At 48.6% G+C, this 24,786-nt stretch overlaps 1 protein-coding gene across 1 annotated transcript in view; it reads left to right on the top strand.

The window, feature by feature from the left end:
* Positions 1–24,786, top strand: part of WDR27 (WD repeat domain 27) — a 167,224-nt gene that overhangs the window by 86,339 nt on the left and 56,099 nt on the right. The window contains exon 27 of the mRNA XM_034669488.1: positions 5,320–5,418. Coding sequence (XP_034525379.1) covers positions 5,320–5,418 — 99 coding nt within the window. The remainder of the gene's footprint in view (positions 1–5,319; positions 5,419–24,786) is intronic.

Below are 24,786 nucleotides of genomic sequence, written 5' to 3'. Positions count from 1 at the left end.
TGGAGGAGATAATGCTAAGTGAAATAAGTCAAGCAGAGAAAGACAATTATCATATGATTTCTCTCATCTATGGAACATAAGAACTAGGATGATCGGTAGGGGAAGAAAGGGATAAAGAAAGGGGGGTAATCAGAAGGGGCAATGAAGCATGAGAGACTATGGACTCTGGGAAACAAACTGAGGACTTCAGAGGGGAGGGGGTGAGGGAATGGGGATAGACTGGTGATGGGCGGTAAGGAGGGCACGTATTGCATGGTGCACTGGGTGTTATATGCAACTAAAATCATCGAACTTTACATCGGAAACCGGGGATGTACTGTATGGTGACTAACATAATATAATAAAAAATCATTAAAGAATAAATAAATAAATAAATAAATAAATAAATAAATAAATAAATAAAAGATTTAAAACTAAACAAACAAACAAAAAAAAGAAACTGAACCAATACGAGTCTTTTAGATAATTTCTGGCTTACAGCACATACACAGGATGATGGAGCCAGTTGAAAAACATCACACAGAGGCGAACAGACAAGTCCTGAGTGGAACATTCTTCGGGAACCCGACCCCATGTCTCCAACAAGTGCTGGTGTGGGAGAAAGGATTGCTGCAAACAGCAGTGCCGGAGAGATGTAACAGCAGCTCATGGATCTTGTGTGGGGCCTGTGTGCAAGGACACCTGAGGATGTTGTGCGTGTGCTGTGACCGGTGACACCTCTCCAGGACTTACTTTAGTTAGGAATAAAACATCAGCACGGGCATGTGCGCAGTGTCCATGTTTTTAGAGATACAAAGTACCTAGGACATCATCTTAGCAATTTGCTAAAAATACTTCATACTTCTTCAATCACAAAAACTAAAAAGAAAAATTAAAGTACAAAGGTGTGGTAGTTTAAGCAAGTATAGCAAAATCTTGACAATGTTGTGTTTGGGTTATGCATGTATGGGTTGGTTATGCAATTCCCCATACGTTTGTATGTATTTGAAAATTTTCTTAATAAAGCCATGCACAGGCTTTGGAGGCAGAAGCAGACACAGGGGACCTGGTTTTTTCCCCTGGGCGAGCCCCTCTCTGCCAGAGGGAGGGCCCTCAGGTTCGAGAGAGATGGGCTTTGCGTCCCAGGCCCAGACCCGCAGGGTTTCCTCTGCAGCGGTGTGCCATGATGTCTGCCGTGCGGATGAAGTGGGCTCCGTAGCTGCATTTGGTGACGCTTGCTTGAGTCTCACGTTATAGACAGCTGTGGTCAAACTGTGATGACTCTGTCAGGGTGTTGCCAACGTTACAGGTTGATATAAGCGGCGTTTTTGCCAGATCCCTTTGCCCGACATGTCACGCTATGATCATGTTTTCAAAAAATGAGCTAATGGGTCCTTAGAGATGACTGGTTATGTAATTGGTCATAGGTCCAAGGATGCTGAAAGAGTTAGAAACGACGTGGGTGAAGATTTGTGCAGGACCGTGAGAGCTGCTGCTAGCCCGCTGCAGGACTCTGCCAGGTGGGTGACCAGCGGTCTGCACGTGCCAGGGATCCCTCGCGCGGCTCTGCAAGGGGAAGCGGCAGCGAGCAGGGCAGAACTTATCCCCGCGTCTGCCAGACCACGGGGAGGTCGCCTCCAAACTTGAGGGCAAACCCAGAGTCCCGTCAGTAACATCTGCTCGTTCACGTGGTGGTGGCCACACAGCTCCGAGTACCAAAATCAGGAGCTTCCTGACGGAGTCTTGGCTTCTGCAGAAGTGGGCAACGTTTCTGTCCTCATGTGGTTTTAAGTAAGGCTCTGTTTTAAATCTTGAACCTTTGGGTCTTCTGAGAAAACTTTATAATTTTTGTGTGTATGTGAACTAAAAATGCAGTGATCTGAAGCAACACGCACAGTTCTGAGAAACACCGTTTCTGAAAATACTTTGAAGAGCAAAGTGAGTGACCACAGTGTGATGGTTGATTCCCGGGTGGACAATATCACCACTGTTAGGAAGCTTCAGGATACGGAGTTAACTTGTTTGTGCAATTCCTTTTCCCGTTTCTGTGGAGAAAATCCAGGCAGAGGGAAATGAAGGACATGTGTTCAGAGTAACGTAAGATGAGAAAATGAAGGAAATTTCATCTTCGAGGATACGGTTCAACAGAATTACAAAATATTCGTACTGAACTGGTCTAGTCCTGTTTGCAGAACAGCGCTCTTTTCAGCGGTACATTCAGTCCCTGACGGCGTCGGTGAAACGTTTTCAGCAGCCGTGCGGTTTGTGCCTCAGCCTCATCTTTGGACTGAAGCACACGGCCCCTTGCTGCTTATGGCTTCAGTTTCAGAGTGAGACTTACTTCCTAAGGATTTATTTCAAGTTTCATTTGTGTCTTAATACATGTTAGTTCCGGCCGACTTCCCTTTGACGGGGACGAGTGGCTTCCTGACTCTAATGAAAAGCATTGTGTTCTGCTCGCGGATCATAACGGACTGGGTCGTTTGCAGGTTGTTCCCGTGTTTTCAGCATCAAACAAGGTGCATCCTGTCCATCGTGGCGGATCGTTGACGCTGTGGAAAGTGCAGCTGGTGACAAGTGTGTATCTGATGAAAGATACTTCTGATGCTCGCAGCCGCAGATGGCTGTTTCTGTGTTTAATCTTTGCCATGACCAGAAGGGTTCACTGGATTTAGAAACCTTCCAGGCAAAAAGATGCGTCATTCAAAAGCCTTTTCATACAGAAAACAAAGGGCTGTTTCTTAAATGACCCTTAGCTAGACGTCCTTCGTGGTGTCATGGCGTCATTTCATGTGCGTTGTGAGGTCCATGCAAATGCAAAGCAGTGCTAGTTCCCGCTCAAAATTCGGTAAAAACATAAGGCGTCTCAGGAAGGACTTTCCCAGATGCTGCTCTGGAAAGAAAGGTGCGTCGCTCTTCAGTCCCCGCGCTCTCCTCAGACCCGCCTGCGCCCGCCCGCTCCGCGTGTCTGCAGCCTTCCTGGGGAGGGAGGGAGAGGCCGCGCCCTCCAGCGCCCGCTCCGGCAGCCCTGCCGCTGTCCGCAGCCTCCCCCTGCCCCCTGCTCTCTGCCGTTCTGCATCAGCCTGCATGCACGGCCCCTGGAGTCTAACCGTGTTAACCGGAGCCATCAGCTCGTACTCGACTGCCTTCTGTAATTGGGTGCGTGTCGTTCCCGAAACGTGAGCACCGCCAGCCCGAGTCCCTCAGCCCCCGGCCTCTTTCCTGCTGTTTCGCATTCCGTGGAATCCTTGCTGTCATGGCTCCCGGCCCTCGTGGCTTCTCCACACGTTTGCTTCTTCCTTTACCCTCCCTACTCGTCTCTCATCTTCGGCCGTAAGTCCGCGGCCCGTGTCACACGTCACCTAGATGCCGCGCTCTGGGAACGCCGGCCCCTTTCCGGCTCTGGTCACGCACCGGTGGCCACTTAACTCTGGAGCGTGCGGACCCGGTGCGCTTCGGCTTCTCGGAGCACGGCGCCCCTTTCCAGGGGGTTCTGGTGGTTTTCCCTGTGGAGACACCCACGTGGTGAGACGTTTGCGCCTCGTTTCTCTCCGTGGTTTGGGGTCTAGAGAGATTTAGGGTGTGTGTGATCAATGTGTGTCTCCAGGAATACGTTTTTCATCGGCCCCCACTTTACGTATAGGGTGTAAAGGAGTTGTCGGTTCACTTGGTGAAGTTTTTTGCAGATTTCGTGTGGACGCTGTGTTTCTCTGGGGCTCTCGGGGGGCGAGGCCGTGGAGCCTGCAGCCTGGCGTGGGTTTAACCTCGCTGGAGACGCCGAGTAGGCGTCCGTGCAGGCTGTACTGCTGGCCAGTGTGGCATCGAGTCTTCGGCACCCACACATGTGCACGGGTGACAGTGACGCAAACGCGCCGTGTGCAGCAAGGCTCCGGCGAGGCACTCGGACTGTGACGTGAGCAGCGGCGCGCTCCCTAGAGGCCTCGTCTGCGGAGCGCGACGGTGGTAGTTCTTGGGAGGTGGAGAGGCTGGCAGGAGGGAGCTGGGGCACACCTGTGCGGTCGTTAACCTCCCTGTTTGATGGTCAGATATGACGGGTGCCGAGGAGCGGTGGCCCGTGTGGGTCCCCGGAGCCGCCGAGCTGAACGGCAGACGCGTGCAGAGTCCTGAGTCCCGAGAGCGTCCATGTGAGCGTGCCCTGGAGGTGGAGGGCGAGGCTGCCGCTGAGTCGCCCCTGGAACGGGAACGAGTCTGAAGAGGCCCCGAGTCCTCTGTGGACAGTCGAGGTCATAGGCGGCCTCACAGAACAGCATAGAAGTTTAGAGTCAGAAAAACTTGGTTAGAAGGTCAGTGCTGATGCCCGATGTCTGTAGCGGTCACGTACTCTCCGCGTAACCTGCTTCCCCAGCATGACTATGAGGGTACCTGACGTTCCCGGCAGCGTGAAATGTCCTGTAGGCACCGATGAACCACACAGCGTGACCGTTGCTGGGCCAGGGGCTCTCAGAGCGGAGTCCCGGGGCCAGCAGCAGGGCCCACTTTGGAAACTGTTAGGGGCAGCTTTTCAAATAAGCACGTCTGGGTCAGAAGAAAAAATCCATGCTTTGATCTCTCCCCTCCAAGGTACATATGATATCTGTCGACTTTATTTCAGAAACCACCGTTTAGCCAATGATAGGATCATCTGCAAGTTCTAAATGTAAAGGACTCATTTGTGAGGTTTTTGTGGAAAAAGGAATTGCCTAGCTGTCTTGCTTTTGCTGCCGTGTGGCATTTGTCTTTATTACCAGTAGAGTCCACAAAACACTTTTTGCACATTTTGTTGCTTAAAAATTAGAGTGGCTCTCTCATCTCGTATCTCATCAGGACGGTATCCAGTCCCAGATTTCTGTCCCTAAAATGAAGTGTCTGATGGCATCTCTGTGTATATTTACATACATCTGTGTGTATATTTTCATATAATAATGCCATTAGAGGAATGTAAGTTCTTATTTTTAATTTTATCAACAGCTATAGAAAAAGTTCAAGCTATCTGAATCGCTCAAATTCCAGGCTAATTAGTAGGAAACAAAGAGTAGATGGTTTTGTCTCAAATATATGGGAAAGGACAGTAAAACACCACTTTTTTCACTCAGTTTGGGACTCGTAGGTAAGGTTGGACTGTGGAGGCATGAGGGGCGGTGGATCAATTACACGATGAAGACCCAAGAAGGCGAGGAGGAGAAACGCACGCATCATGGAGTCGGTTCTTCGGCTGGGGGGCAGTGGTCTGTCAGGTGACCTGCGGCCACAATGTCGCCCAGCTGTGGGGGTGCGGCTGCCCTGCCGCCCTCACTGACTGTTGGCCCTTTCAGCATGGAGCCCCATGTGTTTGTCTTGCAGGCATACATGTATGACGTCGGCTCGAGCACGTTTTCTCACAGACTGGCTGGACACACGGACACCGTCACTGGCGTGGCCTTCAGCCCGTCAGCCCCCCAGGTACAGTCTCCTCGTGGCAGGGGGAGCACCTCCCTCCCTACAAGGCTTTCCTTGTGTTTTCTGTATCTGTTGGCCTTTGTTTTGGTGAAATCCTGTCATGTTTAAGATGACGTGCCAGTTTTCATTGCGCCCGGAAGGCGGATGTGGGAGTGTAGGCTTGTTCTGCAGTGGACGTGTTCGTCATTCAGTGCACTTGCTCGCGGCTACAGAAACGTGGGTGTGTCCACGCACACTAGTGTGAACGCTGTAGTTGGCGAGTCCCGGGGCGGCTGAGAAGAGGGTGTAGAAAAGTCTCATCCATAGAATTTGGGTGGAGGAGGGAGACCACAAAGTTTAAAGGCGTTCGTGTAATTAGGACAAATGATGAGAAGAGAGTTACGTCAGCTGCAAATCAATCCTGCGGGAGAGCGTGTGGCCTTGCATTAAAATACCAACTGTTAAAACTTGGTAATGTGAGTATTTGGGGATGTCGATTCAGAGACTAGCGTTACCATATGATTGTGTGAGTTAGCCGGGCGTGTGCGCGTGTCCACACGTGAACGAAGTGGGACTGCACCTGCTCCCCCCAGCACGCTGCTGCCATCAGAGGCGGCTTAGACGCTCGGGCACGTCTGGCTTCCAGTGACACTGGATGTCGGAGGCATGGATGCAACAGGCTGGTCACATCACTGACCACAGAGCGCCCATCCATGCCATGGAGATCCTCACATGCCTGAACGAGCCTACATGCCTACGTCAACTGTGACATAGCCGTGTGGTCCACTGCTAGTGGGCTTTCGGGTTTAGTGTTCTCTGCATGTGTTATTATGATTCACTTTCCCTGATATAAGGCCATGCTGTGAGGACCACAGGGGCCTGCTCTTCTCGTTGATACTACGTGTTGTCGTTAGCTCTTGGAGCTGTTGGATTGCTGCTTGAATCCTCTGCCTGACCCGGCACCGGTGAGGTGGACAAGTGTCCAGGAGGGAAGGAGCACAGAACATACGGCGGGGTGAAAGGTCAGCAGGGCGCGTGGCAGAGGGCAGGGTGTCGTGACCCTCAGGCGGAGCGCGACGTCTGTGGCTCTGAAAATTCGGTATTGGCATAAAAATGTCTTTTTGCGTAACGGAATGAGGAGCTGCTCTGACTGCTTGACAGTTCAAGTACGGTTACGAGGGGGAGCGGGAGGCAAGGGGGCAGGCCATGCTGCTCCTGAGCCTTGACCCTGATGTGGCGGGAGGGTCGGTGCAGGAGCCAGTTTTCTGGCCACAGAACAGGAACGAGCATTTTCAAACATGAACATGCAGCAGCGCAATTCACTTCCATAAAATTGCCGTTGAACGTTTGGAATGGTGATAAAGCCACCCAGGGCTGATTATCTTTGCATGCAGAAATTCGTAACAAAAAGTCTCCCTGTTCCAAAGGTTTGCATTTTGTCTGATCACGGTTATCAGAAAGATCTCTGTGAATGCATCTTCTATAATGACCTCTAGATATGTTTAAAAGTCTCTGTTTTTAGTACAATATTTGTTTGATTTTAAGACGCACATTATCCCTTCACTAACTTTTCCAAAATTGGAGTGAAACTCAGTATCCTCCTGCTTCCTTTGAAGTGTGTGTTCTGTTTTACAAGATCACTGGTGTCCATTAACCGAAGTACCTGACTCAAGCTTCTGTTCTAAGAAACCTATTAAATGGTGCATCAAAATCATAATTTAATATTTTTATTTGTAGAAAAAGACTTCTCTGAGTTCTCATCATATCCACATTTAACTTTTAGCGTATTAACATGTTAGCGTGTGAACACATGTTGAGGTGCAGAGGGCGGCCTTGTGCGTGCTCAGGGGGCGGGTTCCAGTCTGTGGGTTCGGGAGTGCTGCTGTACGGCTGAGGAGGGCGGGTCTGCATCTCTGGGCGATGGGCCGCCTCCGTGTCTGGGCAGGAGAGTGTGACTCCTGCGGAGTGCTGCGTTTGTGCTGGGTGCCCATAAACATGCCCTCTCCTCACAAGAGGAGACGAAACGAGCGCTCCCACAGGTGCACTGTGGGGGAAACAGCGCGTCTGGGTTAGTGGCATGGGCGTGGTGCCCTGAGCTCCGCAGACTTAACACAGCAGCTAACGTGGCTGCCTTTCCTTTTCCACCCACTGCCTCACCTTCTTAGGTTTCTTCGTTGCATGAATTCTGGGTGACTCCCCTCAACTTGAATTGTGCTTGCACAGATCAACCATTAACCTTCAAGCTTTTGTTTCCTCCTTGTCGTGTGGTCGGCCCCGCCCCTCCATGGTGGCTCCTGGTGCTGAATCGTGCCCGGGATGGTGCTGGACTTGCAGGCCCAGGGAGGAAACCCACAGGTGCCCACACCTGCCAAGTGCTGGGTGCTGTGCTCTCCAGAGTCACAACCTCATTAGGGCAGGGATCACGAAAACCCTGCAGGATAGGCACTGGTTTCTCCATGCCACAGCTGGGAACTTAATTTAAGGCGCTCGTCCAAATGACTGGCATGGTGGGAGGAGGCGATACCAACCTAATGCCAGGGACGCAGCATGACTTTTGGAAAGGCAGGAGATAGATTACTTGACTAGGTTTCTGTTAAATAAATTTCAATTATGAGACATATTATCCCCTCTAAAAATCAAAGCCTTGGTCCCTCAGAATGCTACTAGATATGGTTAAAGGAGTGGTGATTTTCACCAGTGCTGTTGCTAATTATCAAAATAAGAGTTGTGAGTCTTTTGGAAGAAGATTGCACTTGTACTAATGAAATTATTCTCACAAGGCCTGTGGCTAAGAGAGGACTCTGAAAATGAGCAGGAATCCTGATAGCTCACAAGGGAGCATGGGCCTAGACCCCAGAGACTGTGGCAGCATCTCACATCCTGCTGGGAAATGTAGCCGAGTCAGCATGGCCCATGCTTGGCTCGAAGGCTGTGCCATCAGCTTCGGCCACTGGGATACTTGTCATAAGACCTGTCCATTCAGATGTTTGACTGTTTAGAGTGGGAACGTACATCCAGAAATCACGCCAGTAATGTCATCCTGGCTCAGACTGTGGCCAAGAGGTATGAGGAATCCAAACCAGGTGCTACAGAAGAGAGAGGACTGGGGTGTGAGCCCATGGGTTCCTGGTTTGAAAGGGGTGACTACCAGTCACACAAGAAGTTCAGGAAGAAAGGTTGGGGAAATTGTGGTTTAGCCATGGAGGAAAGCTGCTCCATGTGAGGACAGAAGTAGGTGGAATTTGTTGGAATGTGTAGCAAGAAGTCACAAATATAATTTCACCATGTTATCAACCTTACCTTATGTTGGTATCATAATCATCAATTTTATCTGTGTCAAGTATGAAATAATTAATAAGAGCATTGATATAAGATAATATAAAAGCTCTTTCTTATTGATAGTGGGCAATGAGGCTGTATTTCCCATTTTACAATTCTGTGTTATGTGGGGCATGTTTGGGGAAGTTTTGTTCAGTCTTCCTGGCTATGCCGGGTTGCATTTAGACCAGGTCTAATGCTGCCCGAGAGCACGAGGGAGAGACATGGAGCGCTCTAATAGTGAGTGTAGTCAGCAAGTAGAAGAAGGCAGGTGCGTGCGTTCAGGGTCCAGTCTACACAACATGGTTCAGACTATGACTCAAAATACCCCAGCAAGGGAAGAAAGGAGGACCAAATGTGGAAAGTGTGCAGGATGGCATAGTGACCGTTCCCCCCTCTCAGGCCCACAGCCCCTGGTGTGAAGAAAGAGAAGGAAAAGGTTAAGAAATGGAAACCTGAGAATTTTTTATTTTCCTTTAAGATCGTGATACTTCACAGTGGACATTTGGGCTGTTTCCAGTATCTTGGTGTTATAAGTAATGTTCAGATGTACATCCTGAGTATGCAGTGTTTTCTATATCTGGATTTTATTTCTCAATATACGTCATTAAATGTAGTGCTACTGAGTAAAAGAGCAAAAACTCTGCAAGGATTCTGATATGTACAGAGAAATAGTTTTCAGATGTCCCCCATTGCTTGTTTCCTTTACCAGGTTAGATTATTAACACTTTCATTATCTTCGTTAAGCTCATTATCAAGAAATATTGCCTTTTTAAAAATATTATGAAGATTGTGTATTATTCCATATGCTATTAATTATTGGAGTTTTTTCATTTTAAAATTGCTTGTTTATATCCTTCATATCTTTATCTTTTGGACCCAATTTAAAAGTGACATTTTGTCCTTTGTATTTATAGTGTTTTTTGTAGATTCAGTTTTGCTTTTTATTTTGTTGATTTTTCTCGCAAGTATAGAACTTGGATCTCTTCTAATTACACTAGGCCTAGAAAGTTTTTTCTCTTCAAAATTTATCTCCCTGATGAAAGTATGGTAGATTTCACATAAGATTGTAATTTCTAAGCTCCCTGGCTGGCAGTTCCAATATTTAGGTCACATCAGAGTCTCATTTTGTTGATGGCTGTGTCTCTTGACAGTTGGCTCACCTACCTTTCTTTTGATGGGTTTTAATTTTTTTTTTAAAGATTTTATTTATTTATTTGACAGAGATAGAGACAGCCAGCGAGAGAGGGAACACAAGCAGGGGGAGTGGGAGAGGAAGAAGCAGGCTCATAGCGGAGGAGCCTGATGTGGGGCTTGATCCCATAATGCCGGGATCACGCCCTGAGCCGAAGGCAGACGCTTAACCACTATGCCACCCAGGCGCCCCATTGATGGGTTTTAATTTTTGAGTGAATGCTGGATGTTGACTGTAGGAGGACATAAGGATGCCTGGACAAACATGTCTCTTTTTCTGCTAGGCTGTTAGTTTGGTAGGGTTAGGAGTTGAGCCAGGTGCCATGCATGCACTTTAATTATTAAAAGTTTGATTATATTAAGGTCATTAGAATCACACAGATCATTATACAAATAGAAGTACACAGACAATATTGTATTCTTCCCAAGTCATCTTTTGTCAAACCTTTTAGAAAATTTTATTTACTAAAGCATCTGAGGATGAAATTCAAATCTACGTGTGTTAAATAGGCCACCTTACTTTGAGAGTTGTGTTTAGCTCTGCCGATGAAAAATAACCTGAGTCTATATCTGGGAAAGGGTTATTTTCCTTGGTTTTTAAATTGAATAAAAGTTTGCTGGCTCCCCCTAGCATGGTAACCTTACTGGCTTCTCTAGTGGTTGGGGTTAATATACGGATGAAGTATATCAAACCCACAGTATTAATAGTTTCCTATGAATTTAGGAATAATCTGAAAATAATTAATATTTTAGGTGTTTGTAATGTTTTAAGGATTTCGATATATTAAAATATTTGATTCCAGCCTGAATATGAATTGACTTAGATTTATGACTTTTTAGTTGAGAAAGATGAGAAAATTTTGCTGTTTGTGAACAGCGTTTGAATTTTTAAGAGAAGTTGAGATTCACCTTATTTATGAGTTTACTTTTGTAGATTTTTGACAATTGGGAGCATTTGGGTTTTAACTTTTTTTCATTTAAAGTATTCAAGAAAATATAACATATTTGAAATGAATCTTGACAATTTTAGAATAACTTAAATTGTAAACTTAATTCATTGCCTAAAGATTTTTAATCTGTTCATCATGAGTAGATTTAACATAAATGAAACCCACTTTGCATGTGATTGTTAAAATTTGCTAGGTTTCTATATATAATAAATAAGATATTAAATTGAATGAGAAGCTTAAGGAAACTAGGTCTTAAAATTTGACTCTTTAATAAATTGAATTATAAATTACGAAAGTCAAAATAAACCACGAGTCTCCAGCTCTGTTGTGGAGGTGAAGGGTGAAAAGTCGTGATGCTGCGTCTCTCCTTCCCACGGCCCTTCAGGAGAGTGTGCGGTTGCAGGAGGCTTGGAGGATGCGTTCCAGGTAATGCACACGCCTGCACGCTGTGTCAAGACGAGCCCACCTTTGCGGGGGCGCCAGTGGGGATGTTGGAGGAGAAGCTGAAAGAATGGTAGTTCTCCCACCACAGCTGATACAAAAGACTGTTCCTATTTGGAATAGAGCATCAGATCCCTTAGGTGTTTCTAATTTAGAAGATCATGTAGATGTTACTATTAAAATTCAGTCTCCTTGATGACTGAGAGTGGGTTTCATCTTGGTATAAAATTTTACCAAAAAAAGAAAAAAATAGACTTTGCCTTTGGGAATCGGCCCTGAAGTCAGGTGAAGACAGACGCGGAAGTGTCAGCACTGTGTGCATGGGGAGGGGGCGCCCGCATCTGTGCTGGCTCCGGGCTGCTGACAGCTGCTGTTTGAGAGACCACCTCGCAGTGAGCTGGGGGCGGGGGGAGGGCAAATAAGACGGGCTTTCTTTTCTCCAAGCAGAGCACCTGTCTGGGACTGTTTCCTTAGTAATGCATCTCGGAGAATGGCTTTTCCTCTTTTTTTTTTTTTTGAACATGTAACTCAAACAGACCACCACTCATTCGTGCATCCGTGATTTTTGCAGAAAGTACTCCCAACAGTTCATAAGATGTGCAGTATTTAGGTGGACAGGAGGAGACAGCATGGGCTGTGGCTGTAGCAGAGTGGACTGGAACGTCATTGTGGGCTCTTCCACGTGTGTGGGTCCTTGCCGGGCCCTCCCACCTCCCCAGCCTCACCTCTGCATCTTGGGCTCTGAGCCACGGTGCAGACTCTGGTGGGAGTCACTGAGTGGGGGAACTGACATTGGTGTCAGGGCCAGAGAACCAGGCTGGGGAGCAGACAGCAGCCACAGTCTTCCTCAGGCTGGGAGGCTGGGTGTGCTCAGGGCCATGTGGAGGGACACTGGATTCCAGCCATGTCCTCGGTGTTGACGTGCAGACAGGAGTGCAGGAGCCACACCGGCTGCCCTTTGCCTTCTTGTCCGCCTGTCTGGTCCTTGTGGCGCCCACCATGACCTCCAGAGACAGGAAGAGCTGGTCACCAGTCCAGCATCAGGTGTCCTGCGGAGAGGAGTGGACCCAGGGACCCAGGAGCCGCGGAGTCCTTGTGGTCTTTGCAGTGAGACGTGGGTGAAGGTGTGTCTCATACGTGGCTCTTCTGAAGTGCTCCAGAGATCAGATTCTCTCTTAAACCTTCCTCCACCCCCACCCCCAGTTTGGCCTGGGTGACTCCTTCAAACTTCAAATGTGGACTCAGGGATCACAAAATTAAGCCAAACAGTGAACTTGATGAATCGACTTTCTTATCTTTGTGGTTTGGACTTTAAATTTTAAATTAAGAAAACAGTACGTTTTGATTATACTCAGTCCTTAAAAATCATGTTGAAGGGAAAAGGGTTTTGTTACTGTGCCTATTTGAACAGTTTCTCTGTCCCTTTTCTCTGTTGTGAAGAAATAGGTCTGTGCTCATCTGTTTCACTCTTGAATATGATGTTTTTTAAAAAATCGTGCTTCACATTTTCAGTGGAAAATCAGCTTTGGTCAGCTGAAGTCGTGTTGATGTCAGCAGAGGCCTCTTTGTACTGGAGAAGCCGGCGGGGCCCGCCTCGGTGCGGAGAGACTAGCTCCTGCCCCCCACCCCCCAGGGGGCCCCATGCGCACCTGCCACTTGGCGGGCTCTGTTTCTGGTCTCTGCTGTCTTCGAGTCAGTGACTGTCCGCCAGGCTGCGCTCTGTAGGACAGGTCTACACACCCACGACTAATTTTTTATCTGGAGCCAAGAAGAAAAAAGTTTGAGTTCAACATAAGCATTTACTTGTATTTTAATCACATCTTTAGGAAGTGGGAAGTGAATTATCTTCATAGTGCAGATAGGGAAACTGAGGCACGAGGAAGCTGACATACTTGAGTGCCGTGGTGCACTGTATGATCTGCACTCCATGGAGCTGACGTCAGCTGCCTGGCATGCCCGGCACGGCACACCCACAGAGCCATGTCAGGATGCAGACAGAAGTCAGGGTGCCCCCAGGGAGGCTCAGGGAGGTGCCTGGAAGAGATGAGCGACTGGAGCGTGTGGCAGCGGAAATGGGAGCGGAGGCCACACTCTACTGCTTAGGGAGGCCCGGGCACGAGGAATGTTTTCCATCCTAGACTTATACACCAAAACTGAATTCTACGCAAGATTTTATTCTGTGGGAGGCAGGATGTTTTCCATTTTTATTGATGTGGCAATAACACTCTTTTTCTTCAGCCATTGAGTACTTTCAAATTTGTTTTCATATATGACGTTCTAGTTCTGAAGCTTATGTCATTCCCAGATATTTCCTGCCTACCTCATCAGGCCACATCACGAAAGCTAGTTTCATTCCTAAGAACCTAAGAGTCTCAGTACTTTCCTCTTGGAAAATGTTCTGTAGATTCTAGCAAAGTCAACAGCAAAGCCATAAATTTAAGTGTAACACATACTAGAGGAGTAAAACCTGCTTTTGCCACGTTATTTATTTTAGTATTCAAGTAATTTTCTGTAAAACCCAAAATATTGTACCAGAACTCGACCTTTCACTGTAATGCAGGCATGACCTATCCAGGTGATAAATTAAGAAGATGAAACATAAATAAGGCATCGGTTTCAAGTTTGGGCTGCTGACAGGTTTCGTTGGGCAGAAAGGGAAGGAGGCTGAGCTATGACAGCATCTGGGTCTGTCAGGGCTCCCCCAGCGCACGGAGAGTGCCTCCTGGTCTGTGCCCCAAATGGATGATGGCCAGCATGCACCGTCGGCAGCAGAATTTACTCCAGGACTCAAGGGCGAGTGACTTCCCTCTGGCCAACAGTGGTCAAGATGTACAGCCTGTTTTGCTGTAGATTTATGGCTCACACACTCTGGACAAATACTGTGTCTATTTCCAATTGTGTTGGGGAATGCTGGTGTGCAAAATGTGCTTGTATCGAGGTCTAGTAGAGTGTTTCTGGAAATACCAAGGTATTTTGGCCCCTATCCTGCGTGTTCTGTGTTCACAGATGCATGGAAGAGGCTGGAAATGTGAACTTTCACAAGATCACCTGATTTTGGTGCAGTTGGGCCTCAGGTCACGCTTGGAGAGATTCTGCGCTAGGTTACCTGGGATCTGGCGTACCGGCTGTCTGCAGCAGAGCTACCCTCCTGACTGAGACCGCTTGGCAGGCAGACGTTCCTATCCTGGGTTGCAACCACCGACTTCCACCCATTTTCTCGCAGAAGACCTACGTCTGTCATTCAGTAACAAGGCCTCCACTGGGACCTAGCCGAGGCTTGTTCATGAGTGCAAGGGTGCACCTGTCTGTCTCCACCCCGGCTAGGGGGACAGACAGCACCCATTCCTGATTCAGATATGCTCAAAAATCACTAATTAACATGCCTTAAACACAGCAGTACTTTAGTGAGGAAAGCAGATCGTGTCCAGAAACCATCACTCATATGTCGGACACGGTAAGTTAAGAGGAAGATTGAATTCACAGCCTTCTGATGAAATGCAGGTCACACGTTTGTTGAAGCCAGAACATCTCAGGTCACGAAGGGGTGTGGTGACGTGATCTCTTCAGTAATCTCTTCCTTCTTCCAGATCAGAAGAGTACCTAGAAGCTGAAAGGGTCTCACAGACAGGATGGCCCCTGGAGTAGCGACTGGGACGTCTGCGCGCGGGCAGTGGGGCCCCCGGTGCAGCGATGGGGGCATCTATGCATTTTACGCCGCGGTCAGCGCACATTTATGTCCACGATACAAGAGCAGCAGTGAAACCATCTCAGATCTACTTCTGACCCTCACCTGACTGTCTTTTAAGTTTGTGAGGAGTTAAAGCAAGATATTTTTCTATACTTTTAATCAATACTAAAATATTTTTTGAGTCAGAATTAAAAAGACAAGATTGAAGGTGGAGGCAGCCAGAGCTGACAGTTCATCCGCAATTGCACTGATGTGTGTGCTCCGAGTCAGGTCGGAGGCTGGCTCTGCCCCTCTCGTGGACTGGCAGTGGCCACACTCACTTGGCTCACTGTGGCCTGGTGCACATGCCCCTGGGACCCCTGCTACCTCCAGACACAGGACTTCCCCTTCACCGGGACCTTCCATGCCCCAGAGCAAAGAGTATCCCAGCGTCTGTCTTGTCTAGAGCTCCGTGGCAGTGGGACCTTTGTCCGTGCCCTTAGGTGTCCCTGTGGCCGTGGAGAGTTTTTCTGTCGGGTTAGCCAGGGAGGCTCTGGTGTTTCCTGTTTGGGCATGTCCATGACTGAAGCCGCTTCTGGTGCAGCTGTCTGTGGGCAGACGTGTCCCCTTTCTCCTGAGCAAGCGGATGGGAGCACAGCTGCAGGCAGGCTCGTGCTCCGCCCTGAGAGCCTCCTCGCTACTTTCTAGGGCAGGTGCCGTTCCTACCCCCGGGACTGCCCTGTTTCCTCAGTCTTTTTAATTTTAGCTATTGTGGTATTTTTATTGTGGTTTTAATTTGCATTTTTTAAATAATGACTGATATTGAATACTATATCATATGATTAAGGCTTATTTTTAATTATTATTATTAATGAGTAGAACTTTTTATGGTTTTTTTTAAAGGTTTATTTATTTATCTGAGAGAGAGAGAGAAGGCGCGTGTGCCTAAGGTGGGGAGAGGCCAAGGCGGAGGGAGAGCGAATTCCAAGCAGACTGCACACTGAGCGTGGAGCGGGACACAGGGCTGGATCTCACGACCCTGAGAACATGACCTGAGTCCAAATGAAGAGTCAGATGCTTCCCTGACTGAGCCACCCAGGCGCCTCAAGTTGTAGAGCTTTTTAAAAAGTGTGTTCGGATACTGTCATAGGGTGTATGCATTACAGATATTTCCCCTCATCTGCGGTTCGTCTGTTTGTGTTATAATATCCCGTAATGAACATACGTGTTGATATGAAGTGCGAATTTTACTTTCTGGCTTGGCTGGAAAATCTTGCCAACCCAAAGCCTGCAAAGATATTCTCTATGTTTTCTTGTAGGAAGTTTGTACTTATATTTGCTGGTTCATTCATACCCCATGGTACCTGCTTGCCTGTTGTTCCCTAACGGCTGACCCTTGAGCGCCGCGGGGCGAGCGGGTTTTCCCTGTAACCACAGCGCAGTCCTGTAGACATACGTTGTCTTCCGCACGGTTGTGGTGGTAAGGTTTTCTCTTCGCTAGCCGACTCTTGTAAGAACACTGAGTATGTGACGCGTGTGGCATACAAACTGCGGGTTAACCAGTGAGGCTTCCGCTCTACGAGAGGCTATAATTGTTCGTTTTTGAGGAGGCAAAAGTCATGTGCAGAGTTTTGGCAAGCAGGAGTTGCCCCTAACCCCCACGTTGTTCATGGATCAACTGATTTAGCAAAACTGTAGTGTCCTAAAACATTGATTCTCATGATTCCCGTGTGTCAGGAGTCTGGGCGTGGCTCAGCCCGGTCCTCAGACCAGGGTCTCTGGCGGCTGTGGCCGAGCTGTTGACCAGGGCTCCTGCTTATCCGAGTCTCTCCTGGGGGCGGGTCCCCCTCCAGGCTCAGCTTGTTGGCACGTTCCGGATCTTTGTGGTTGTGAGACCAAGAGCCTCAGTGTCTGGCTGGCTGAGGGCTTGAAGTCACCGTCAGCTAGGACCAGAGTCTCTCCCTGCCAGGCCGGGTCCCCAGTGAGGCCACCTGCTCCCTCACAGTCCACAAGGGGAAGAGACCCCAGCGGGGCAGTGCTGCAGTCTCATGTGTAACTGTGTCCCACCGCTGCGTTGGGGGCCCAGGGAAGTCCCAGCCCACCCACACTCGGGGACGGCACATCACGTGTTGGCCTGCACGTCCTGCTTGAACTAGTTGAACTAATTTGGGGAATAGAGAAAAATATAGATCAAGATTCTTTTTTTTTCCGTGCAAATATGTATTCACTCTAGCAATACTTGTTAAAAATACTTTTCTCTTCCACTGAATTTCATTGGTGTCTTTGTTGAAAATCAATTGACTCTATAAGGGTGGGTGAAATGTCTCATTTAATACATAATCTTTTACAATTTTAAGAGGTATTTTAGCTTATTAATTGGGTTTATTTTCCCGATGGTATGGGTATCACCGTAGTCATCTGGTGAAGATTATCTTTTTTTTTAAATTTTTTATTATGTTATGTTACTGTGTGGTGACTAACATAGCAGAGATTATCTTCTTTCTAAATACCACCTCTGAAACCTTTCACAGTCTTGGGAGTCCATATTATGAAATTGAAGTCTCATTAATTTTGTTCTGGAAAGTTACTCAGTGTAATCACTGAATTACATTGTAATTACATTGTAACCTTATGCATCTGGGATGATCATAGTTTTGCTGTATTACTTTACAATTTTTTATATTTTCCCCTAGGTTTTTATTGACAAACATAAATGATCAATGTTTTTCATCCTCTCCGCTGCCCCTGGATTTGGTCCAAACCCTCAGCTGCGCCAGCTAGGTCTCTCGGGCGTGCCCAAACCTGCTTCCTGCCTTGCTGCCCACACCTCTGCCCCAGGGCTCCATGCCCAGCCCAGGCACCCCGCTCCCCTGTGGACCTCTGCCCCGCACCCTTGCCCCCCCGGAACACGTTTTTACTGCCCCCCTCAGTCTCCAAACCGCTCAGCCTCCTCAGTGTTCGAATGCCATCCTCCGTAAACTCCCCCGAAGCCCAGTCGGCCTCAGACCCCCCAAGTGTGAGCACCAGGCTTCAGAGCCCGGTGCGAGGGGCACGCAGGGCGCTGCGTTCTCAACTTCCTCCCTGCAGCTCCTCCCTGCAATCTGAGTCCCTGAGGGGGTGGTTCATCTGCAGGTGTTTATTCCTGGACATCAGTCTGATCACCACTGCAGAGAAGATTGACGCTCGCCGAATGCTGGTCAAATAAATGATGCCGTGTTTTATTTCTAACAACTTTGCTCATTTCCACATTGCCTAGAAATCACAGTATTTTTCAGCTGAGATACAAGTATTTCAGAGTATTTATCTTGTTGTAGAGGCAGAAATGCCCATCAATACACAGAGTTCTTGAAAACTCACCTCTGAAGTCCGTCTACTTAGAAAGCCTTTGAAATAGTAAATTGTTAGAAACGCAGAGTGAGTTCTGTGTGTAAGACGCAGCTGCTTGGGGAATGGGACTAGTCCTCCTTGGCGACTGCCTCCCAGCTGGTGACCAACACAGAGGCTGTGGGGCGGCCACCACCGCCACAGACACGGGGACCTGTGACGAAGACGCCACGCACGAACAGCATTCACTTGCGTTTCCTGAGGATATACACAGCTTCGGCGTTTTCAGGGACTACACGCCCACACTGTTTAGCGTTTCAAAGGGCATTTTCCCAGTAATGGTCATGTGAAGATGCACGGGTCCACAGGCAGGGGTGTCAGAGCGCATCAGTGACTTACGGGCAGACGGCCAGCAGGTTGCAGCTCTTTTCCCTCTTATCTTGGTCAGAGGAATCACTGGGGTGAGCTGGCACACCCCCTTCTTCTCACACAAACCGTCAAGTTTCCTTTGGAAGGCTGCACGCATCATTGCCCATCTGCCCGTCCATCTGTCCTGCCAACCTGCAAAGTTCTTCCAGACCTGGAGGTTGAAGGAACATGCGTGTCAGGCCGTAACCCACCACACACCTCTAGCTTCGGATACACGGGCTTCGCTATTGGATTTCTGAGATTTCCTCAGCTGGGAAAGAGCATTCGTGCGGTGATTGGTTCGTTGGTTCTGAGAATTACGATTTGTTTGTTCATGACTCATTTTAGCGGAACTCGAACAACAGCACTTTGGAGCTGGGAGGGACGTGAAGGGGCTGGTTCCTGGACCCAAAGTGTGTCGAGGCTTGTAGCACGGGCCTGCCGCCTGTCCTCTCACCGAGACCTGTCCTTCCACCGAGACCTGTGCTTGCTGTCAGTCACACCTCCGGCCTCTGTGACCATCACTGGGAGCCTCCCATGACTTCTGATGCTGGCATCTCCACGCCCCAGGACTGACTGAGCAGCAGGCTCCCCGCACACAGCAGTGCCACTGTGCCCCTGAGAGCACAGCCACCTCCTGCCATCTGGGGAGCTTGTCACCAGCACTGGCACAGAGGTGCCCGTGGTGGCCGTGGCTCTGATCACTCATTGTCCCTGGAGTCAGATGGCTTTCTGTTTAAGCACATGGATGTCGAGCTTGAGGGGTCCTGGTGATCTGCTGTCAAATATAGTCATATGTTGAATATTCACAATTCTATATCAGGAGTGGGGACACAAGAAGTTCTCAAGAATTTACATGCTAAAGGGACTCTGCAACATCTGTCATGGCAAACTCCCCACCGGCCAGTTACTATAAAGCAGTGATGCCTGGCGGCAGGGCGACTGGAAAATACCCAGGATCAGGGAGGAGAAGCAGGGAGGAGGGCGGTGTGGGGGGAAAAGACCACATCAGGGAAGAAAAATGACAGGACCTAAGATTCAAGCAAAAAGGGGCTCTCGTATAAGTACCAGAGGATGAGGCAGGAATCCTGAAGAGAGAATTTAATGCTTTCCAGCGAAACTTCACTGTTGGCGCTTACTCAAGCCGAATTGGGGGGGTGGTGTTCGCAGCCAATGAGGAGTCTCCATGTGCCAGGGGTGGCCGTCTGCTCAGTGTCCTGTCCCCACCCACTGAAAGTCCCTCGGATGTGTTCAGAGGTGAACCGAGGCAGCGGTCTCAACCTGGATGCAGGGTACATGTGGCCTGGCAAGGGGAGTCCTATACGCACGTCCCACTGGCTGCCTGCCCTCAGCAACCGTGCACGGGAATTTCCAAGTGGGTGTGCCAAGACTCCAGAGGACGCTTGGTGCTCAGGCAACATCGGCACATTCCCTGGAGTTTCTAGGACATGCACGTCACACTCAGAAGCAGAAGGCCCATGCAAGCTTGGTGGTCACTTACACACGCTCACGGGAGTGACGTTCCGCAGACTTCCATCTGCGAGCAGAAGCTGGCAGTCAGTTGCTGTCATTTTGTCTGTCAAATGGTGAAGTCCAAAACAAAGAGTCCAACTTTTCACGGGCCACGGGCATTCAGAGAACAAAATCAACACAGTAGAATAAATCACAGAAAATTAAAGTGGAATCACAAAATAATTGTATCAAACCACGAGAATCAGAGACATCTGAATAAGCCGTGCAGAGAAGAGCCACTTGTCTCTTCCCTGACACTTGACAGCAGAGGCACCATGTTGTTAGTGGGAACTGTGGTGACTGGCTGGCTGCAGGATGTAGAGAAAGTTAGATTTGGCCAGAGGGAATATTTTAAAGAACTAGTTAGCTGTTTTCAACAATGTCTTAGCATCACTATTAGAGAAGAAAAGAGCTGTGAAATAAAAAATAAAGTCTCTCCTCCCAGTGGAAGGAAGGAAGGAAGAGAAGGAGGGAGAGGGGGGGAAGGAGGGAAGGAAGGAAGGGAGGGAAGGAGGAAGGAGGGAGAGAGGAGGGGAGGAAGCAGAAATGTAAGCACTGCAGTGAACCCAGACACCCAACTTCAAAGCGCTTTTCCTAAAACCACGACTGGAGAAAGGAGCAACAGAGGGTCCTGTGCGTTTAGATGTCACATGAATCCAGATGACACTTCTGGCCTCTGCCCACATGTTACCACAGTGACTCACATTTAAAATAAGGATTTGCCAGTGTGCTTTCATCACCAAAGGACTGGAGCCTGTGACCACGGGCCGGTCCTGATGCAGGGGGTGCACACGGGGGTGGGGGGTGTCAAGGACGGGTTGTCCACGGGCCGGTCCCGAGGGGGGGTGCACACGGGGGTGGGGGGTTGTCAAGGATGGTTTTCCGTGGCACGTGTGCACCAGTCGATGCTCGGGTGGTCTGAGGTGCTGTTCTGCTGGTCTTCTGCTGCCACTACATCCTTTGCTAAGGGACCATTTGGGTTGACGCAATCCCGGGGCAGGGAGATCTGCAGACTTGAACCAGTTCTCTTTCAGAAATTGTAAATGGACCTTCTGCAGGTCTACAAAACAGGTGCCATAAATATAATTCATGGTAGACATCAGATACTGTTTTAGGAGTAACAATTTATGTTTTAAAGTCTCTTAAATTTCTTCTTGATAATTGCTCCAATATAACTCCCAGTGCACAGACTGACTTTTGGAATAAGATGTTTGGAAGTTGAAACCCGTACAGGGCTCACTGTGATATGAGGGGCTGCTGCAGGGTCTGAGTCCCCATGGAAGGCTTCCTGAGGTCAGTGCATTGATGTCATTAGGCCACTGCTTCAGGACTGAATGCCATTTTGGATCACTGTGTTCTGGAAATGCTTTCTTGAAAATTTTAAGCAATCATCATGACAACAGTGTTTATTCCTAACAAAAATATAGGCTTCTGCCTGCTTCTGGAGTTGATTAACTAGAAATCTGGTCTCCGCTGAGATGAGATGCTGACTTTGCAAAACTGCCTTATAGGTTGGAAGTGACGCTCCAATTACACCCGGGGAAGTCAGGGGTGTGCGTGCTACGTGACTCCACCGCGCTGTGTGCGCCCAAGATTCATCTCAGCCTTAGAGCCACGCCAGAGCCAGTGAGAAGCCATAAGGCGAGACACTGTAAATAACATTCAACAACTGATTTTAGCTTGATAGTTGCATGTTATAAATAACTACTTCTAATTCCATGTATTTTAAATTCCAGTAGCTAGTTGATAGTTGCACTGAAATTAGCACTTAACACAAAATGTTAAGCATTGTCTTTATTGCTTATAAAACCGAATGATTCTTCTCAGCTCACTGCTCAGAGGTTGGTTGTGTGGGCTCCAAACCCCACTGTGCTTCCCTCTGGACGGAGAGATGACAAGCATTGCTAGTAATGAAGGAAGACACCCCCTGGAGAGAGGACACCTTGACCTCACATTTTAAGTGCCTGCTTCACCTTCATGCTCTCATTTCATCTACCACTTTGGATGGGAAAACTACGTACACCTGTTAATTCAGGGTGAAGAATTCAGAAATTTGAATGACTCGGTGCCAACTCCGACCATTTTGGAGCTGGATAGAAACAGTGACACAGAATGACGTTGCAGTTACTCAGAGTTTCCAGTCTGCTCACCTGGACTCGGAGGAACAGCCACGGATGGGAGGTGAGCAACGACAGTCTCTGAGCAGACGCAGTGGACGCTGTGAAGGCTCAGGGCGTGCGGCAAGCCAGGGACACCGTGAGGGCTCAGGGCGTGCGGCAAGCCAGGGACACCGTGAGGGCTCAGGGCGTGCAGCGAGCCAGGGACACCGTGAGGGCTCAGGGCGTGCGGCAAGCCAGGGACACTCTGCTAAAACTGTCCTGGTGAGGTGGCAGCTCCTGCCCCACAGGACCCACAGCCGCTCTGCTCCAGTGCAGACTGAGCGCAAAAGGGGGACTTCTTCACCTGCACATGGAAGCCACATGGTGGCTGGGGGGAGCAGCCAGCAGGTGTACCCCTGCAGGGCTCCCCAGCCTCCCTGTCCGGGCGGCTCCCTCCCTCCCCCTCCGGGTGGGCGGCACCAGGCTACTGTCCCTGGCCCCTCTGGGTGGGACCGCAGACACCCCGAGGTGGGTGTCCAGAGCTCCACCCGCAGGAGTCTGGTGGCCCAGCCTGGGTGTCCACCCCGCGTGGGAGGCCACCACAGAATCTGGAAGGGGCGGGATGTTGAGAAGAGAACACTTGGAACTGGGCTGACTGAGGGCACGTCTGCAGGGGAAATTGGATCCTTTCCCCCACATTTCCCCCCCATGTGTCATCTGTTACCTTAGGGAATCCATGTACACACACAGCCTCCTGCATTATGGACACCCGCCCCCCCCCCCCCACGGGGGGCATTTATTTGTTACAGTCGTGAACCCGCATGGACAGACGTGGTCACCAGAACCCACCCTTGGTGTCGGATACTCTGTGGTTTGGAGGGGTGTGCAGTGACAGGTACTCCCCATCACAGTATCACACAGAGAGGTTTCTGTGCCCTGAGGACCCTCTGTGCCCCGCCTCTCCATCCCTGCCCCAACCCCAACCCTGGCAAGCCCGTTGTTCGCTGTCCCCACACCTCCCTTTTCCACAGTGTCGTGTAGGTGGGCTCACACCGGCTGTGGATTCAGACTTCTTTCACTTAGTGATTTGCATGGACGGTTGCTCCCATCTTTTCATGGCTGGAGAGCTCATTTCTTTCTAGGGCTGAGTTACATTGTGTTGTCTGGACAGGAGTTTTTCTTTACAGCGCCATTTTTCAACTCTTTTCTTGTGTCACCGGCCTGGCAGAGAGCCTGACTAGAAGGACAGGAAGAGGCCTCAACTGAAGGGAATTTTTCGGTGCTTCACCAATAAGGATGACTGTTGATAGGGAACCATTATCGGCCCAACATGTTTTAAGTATGAATCGGTGTTGAATTTTATCAAATGTTTTGTACATCCATTGAGAATATATATATTTTTTTCTTTTTTAAGTTTTTAATGTGATGAATAGCACTTTCTGATTTTTCTAGTATAGAACCACCTCTTAGGCTTCCAAAAACCTCAAATTGGACATGACGTCTTGTTCTTGAGTAGTGAGCTCGGTTATGAGGTACAGAGATCCCTCCCCCTCGATTCCCTTTTGTCAAGATTGCCTTCCTTATTCTAAGGGTGTGCCCTTGCATATAAATTGTAGTGTAAGCTGTGTCTACAAAAGTCCTTGTTGGGGTTTTCATAGTATGTCTGTATCAATTTGGGGAGAGCTGACATTTTACTGTGATGAGTCTTCCAACCCATGAATATGGTTTGTCCTTCTACTTACGTTGATACTTGATTTCCTTTGTCAGCATAGTGTAATGTTCAGCTTACCTATACTGCTTATGCCTTTAAAAGTTATGTGTGCTATATAATTTTCTTTAATTATAAATGATACTGTTTTTAACATTGGTTTCCACATGGTCATTATCAGTATACGAGATGAGATTGGATTTTGTGTGATGTGACTTTGGTCACATTTCTAGGAGATGCTTTTTGTGGTTTGGTTTTTTGTGGATTTTTTTTTTTTTGGTTGATTCCTTGGGAGTTTCTATGTAGACAATCACGTCATCTGCACATAGGGACAGTTTGCTTCCCCCTGCAGTGCGCAAACATGTTGTGTTTCACTCTTGCCGTCTTGCGGTTGTTGGAGCTTCCAGCACTGTGTGGCGTAGGAGCGGGTGTCCCTCCGTTGTCCCCAGTGGGGGAGCATTCTCTCCTTCACGTTACGTGTGATGCTGGCTGTTGGCATTTTGCTGATGCTATCAAGTCCTCTTCATAAATTGCTTTTATCGCAAGTGTGTGCTGGCTTTTGCCAAATGCTTTTTCAGGATCAGTTGGTATCATGCAGTTTTTCTTTAGCTTGTTGATAGGGTGGACTGTGATATTTTGACATTGTATAATGTCTTGTGTCAGTATTAGAAGATCTGCACAACATTTGCAGCAACATGGACGGGACTGGAGGAGATAATGCTAAGTGAAATAAGTCAAGCAGAGAAAGACAATTATCATATGCTTTCACTC

The sequence above is a fragment of the Ailuropoda melanoleuca genome, chromosome 10 (genome assembly GCF_002007445.2).
Source record: "Ailuropoda melanoleuca isolate Jingjing chromosome 10, ASM200744v2, whole genome shotgun sequence".
Taxonomy (NCBI): Eukaryota; Metazoa; Chordata; class Mammalia; order Carnivora; family Ursidae; genus Ailuropoda; species Ailuropoda melanoleuca.
The sequence above is the reverse complement of the archived record's forward strand: the minus strand, read 5'-3'. Positions and strand labels throughout refer to the sequence as shown.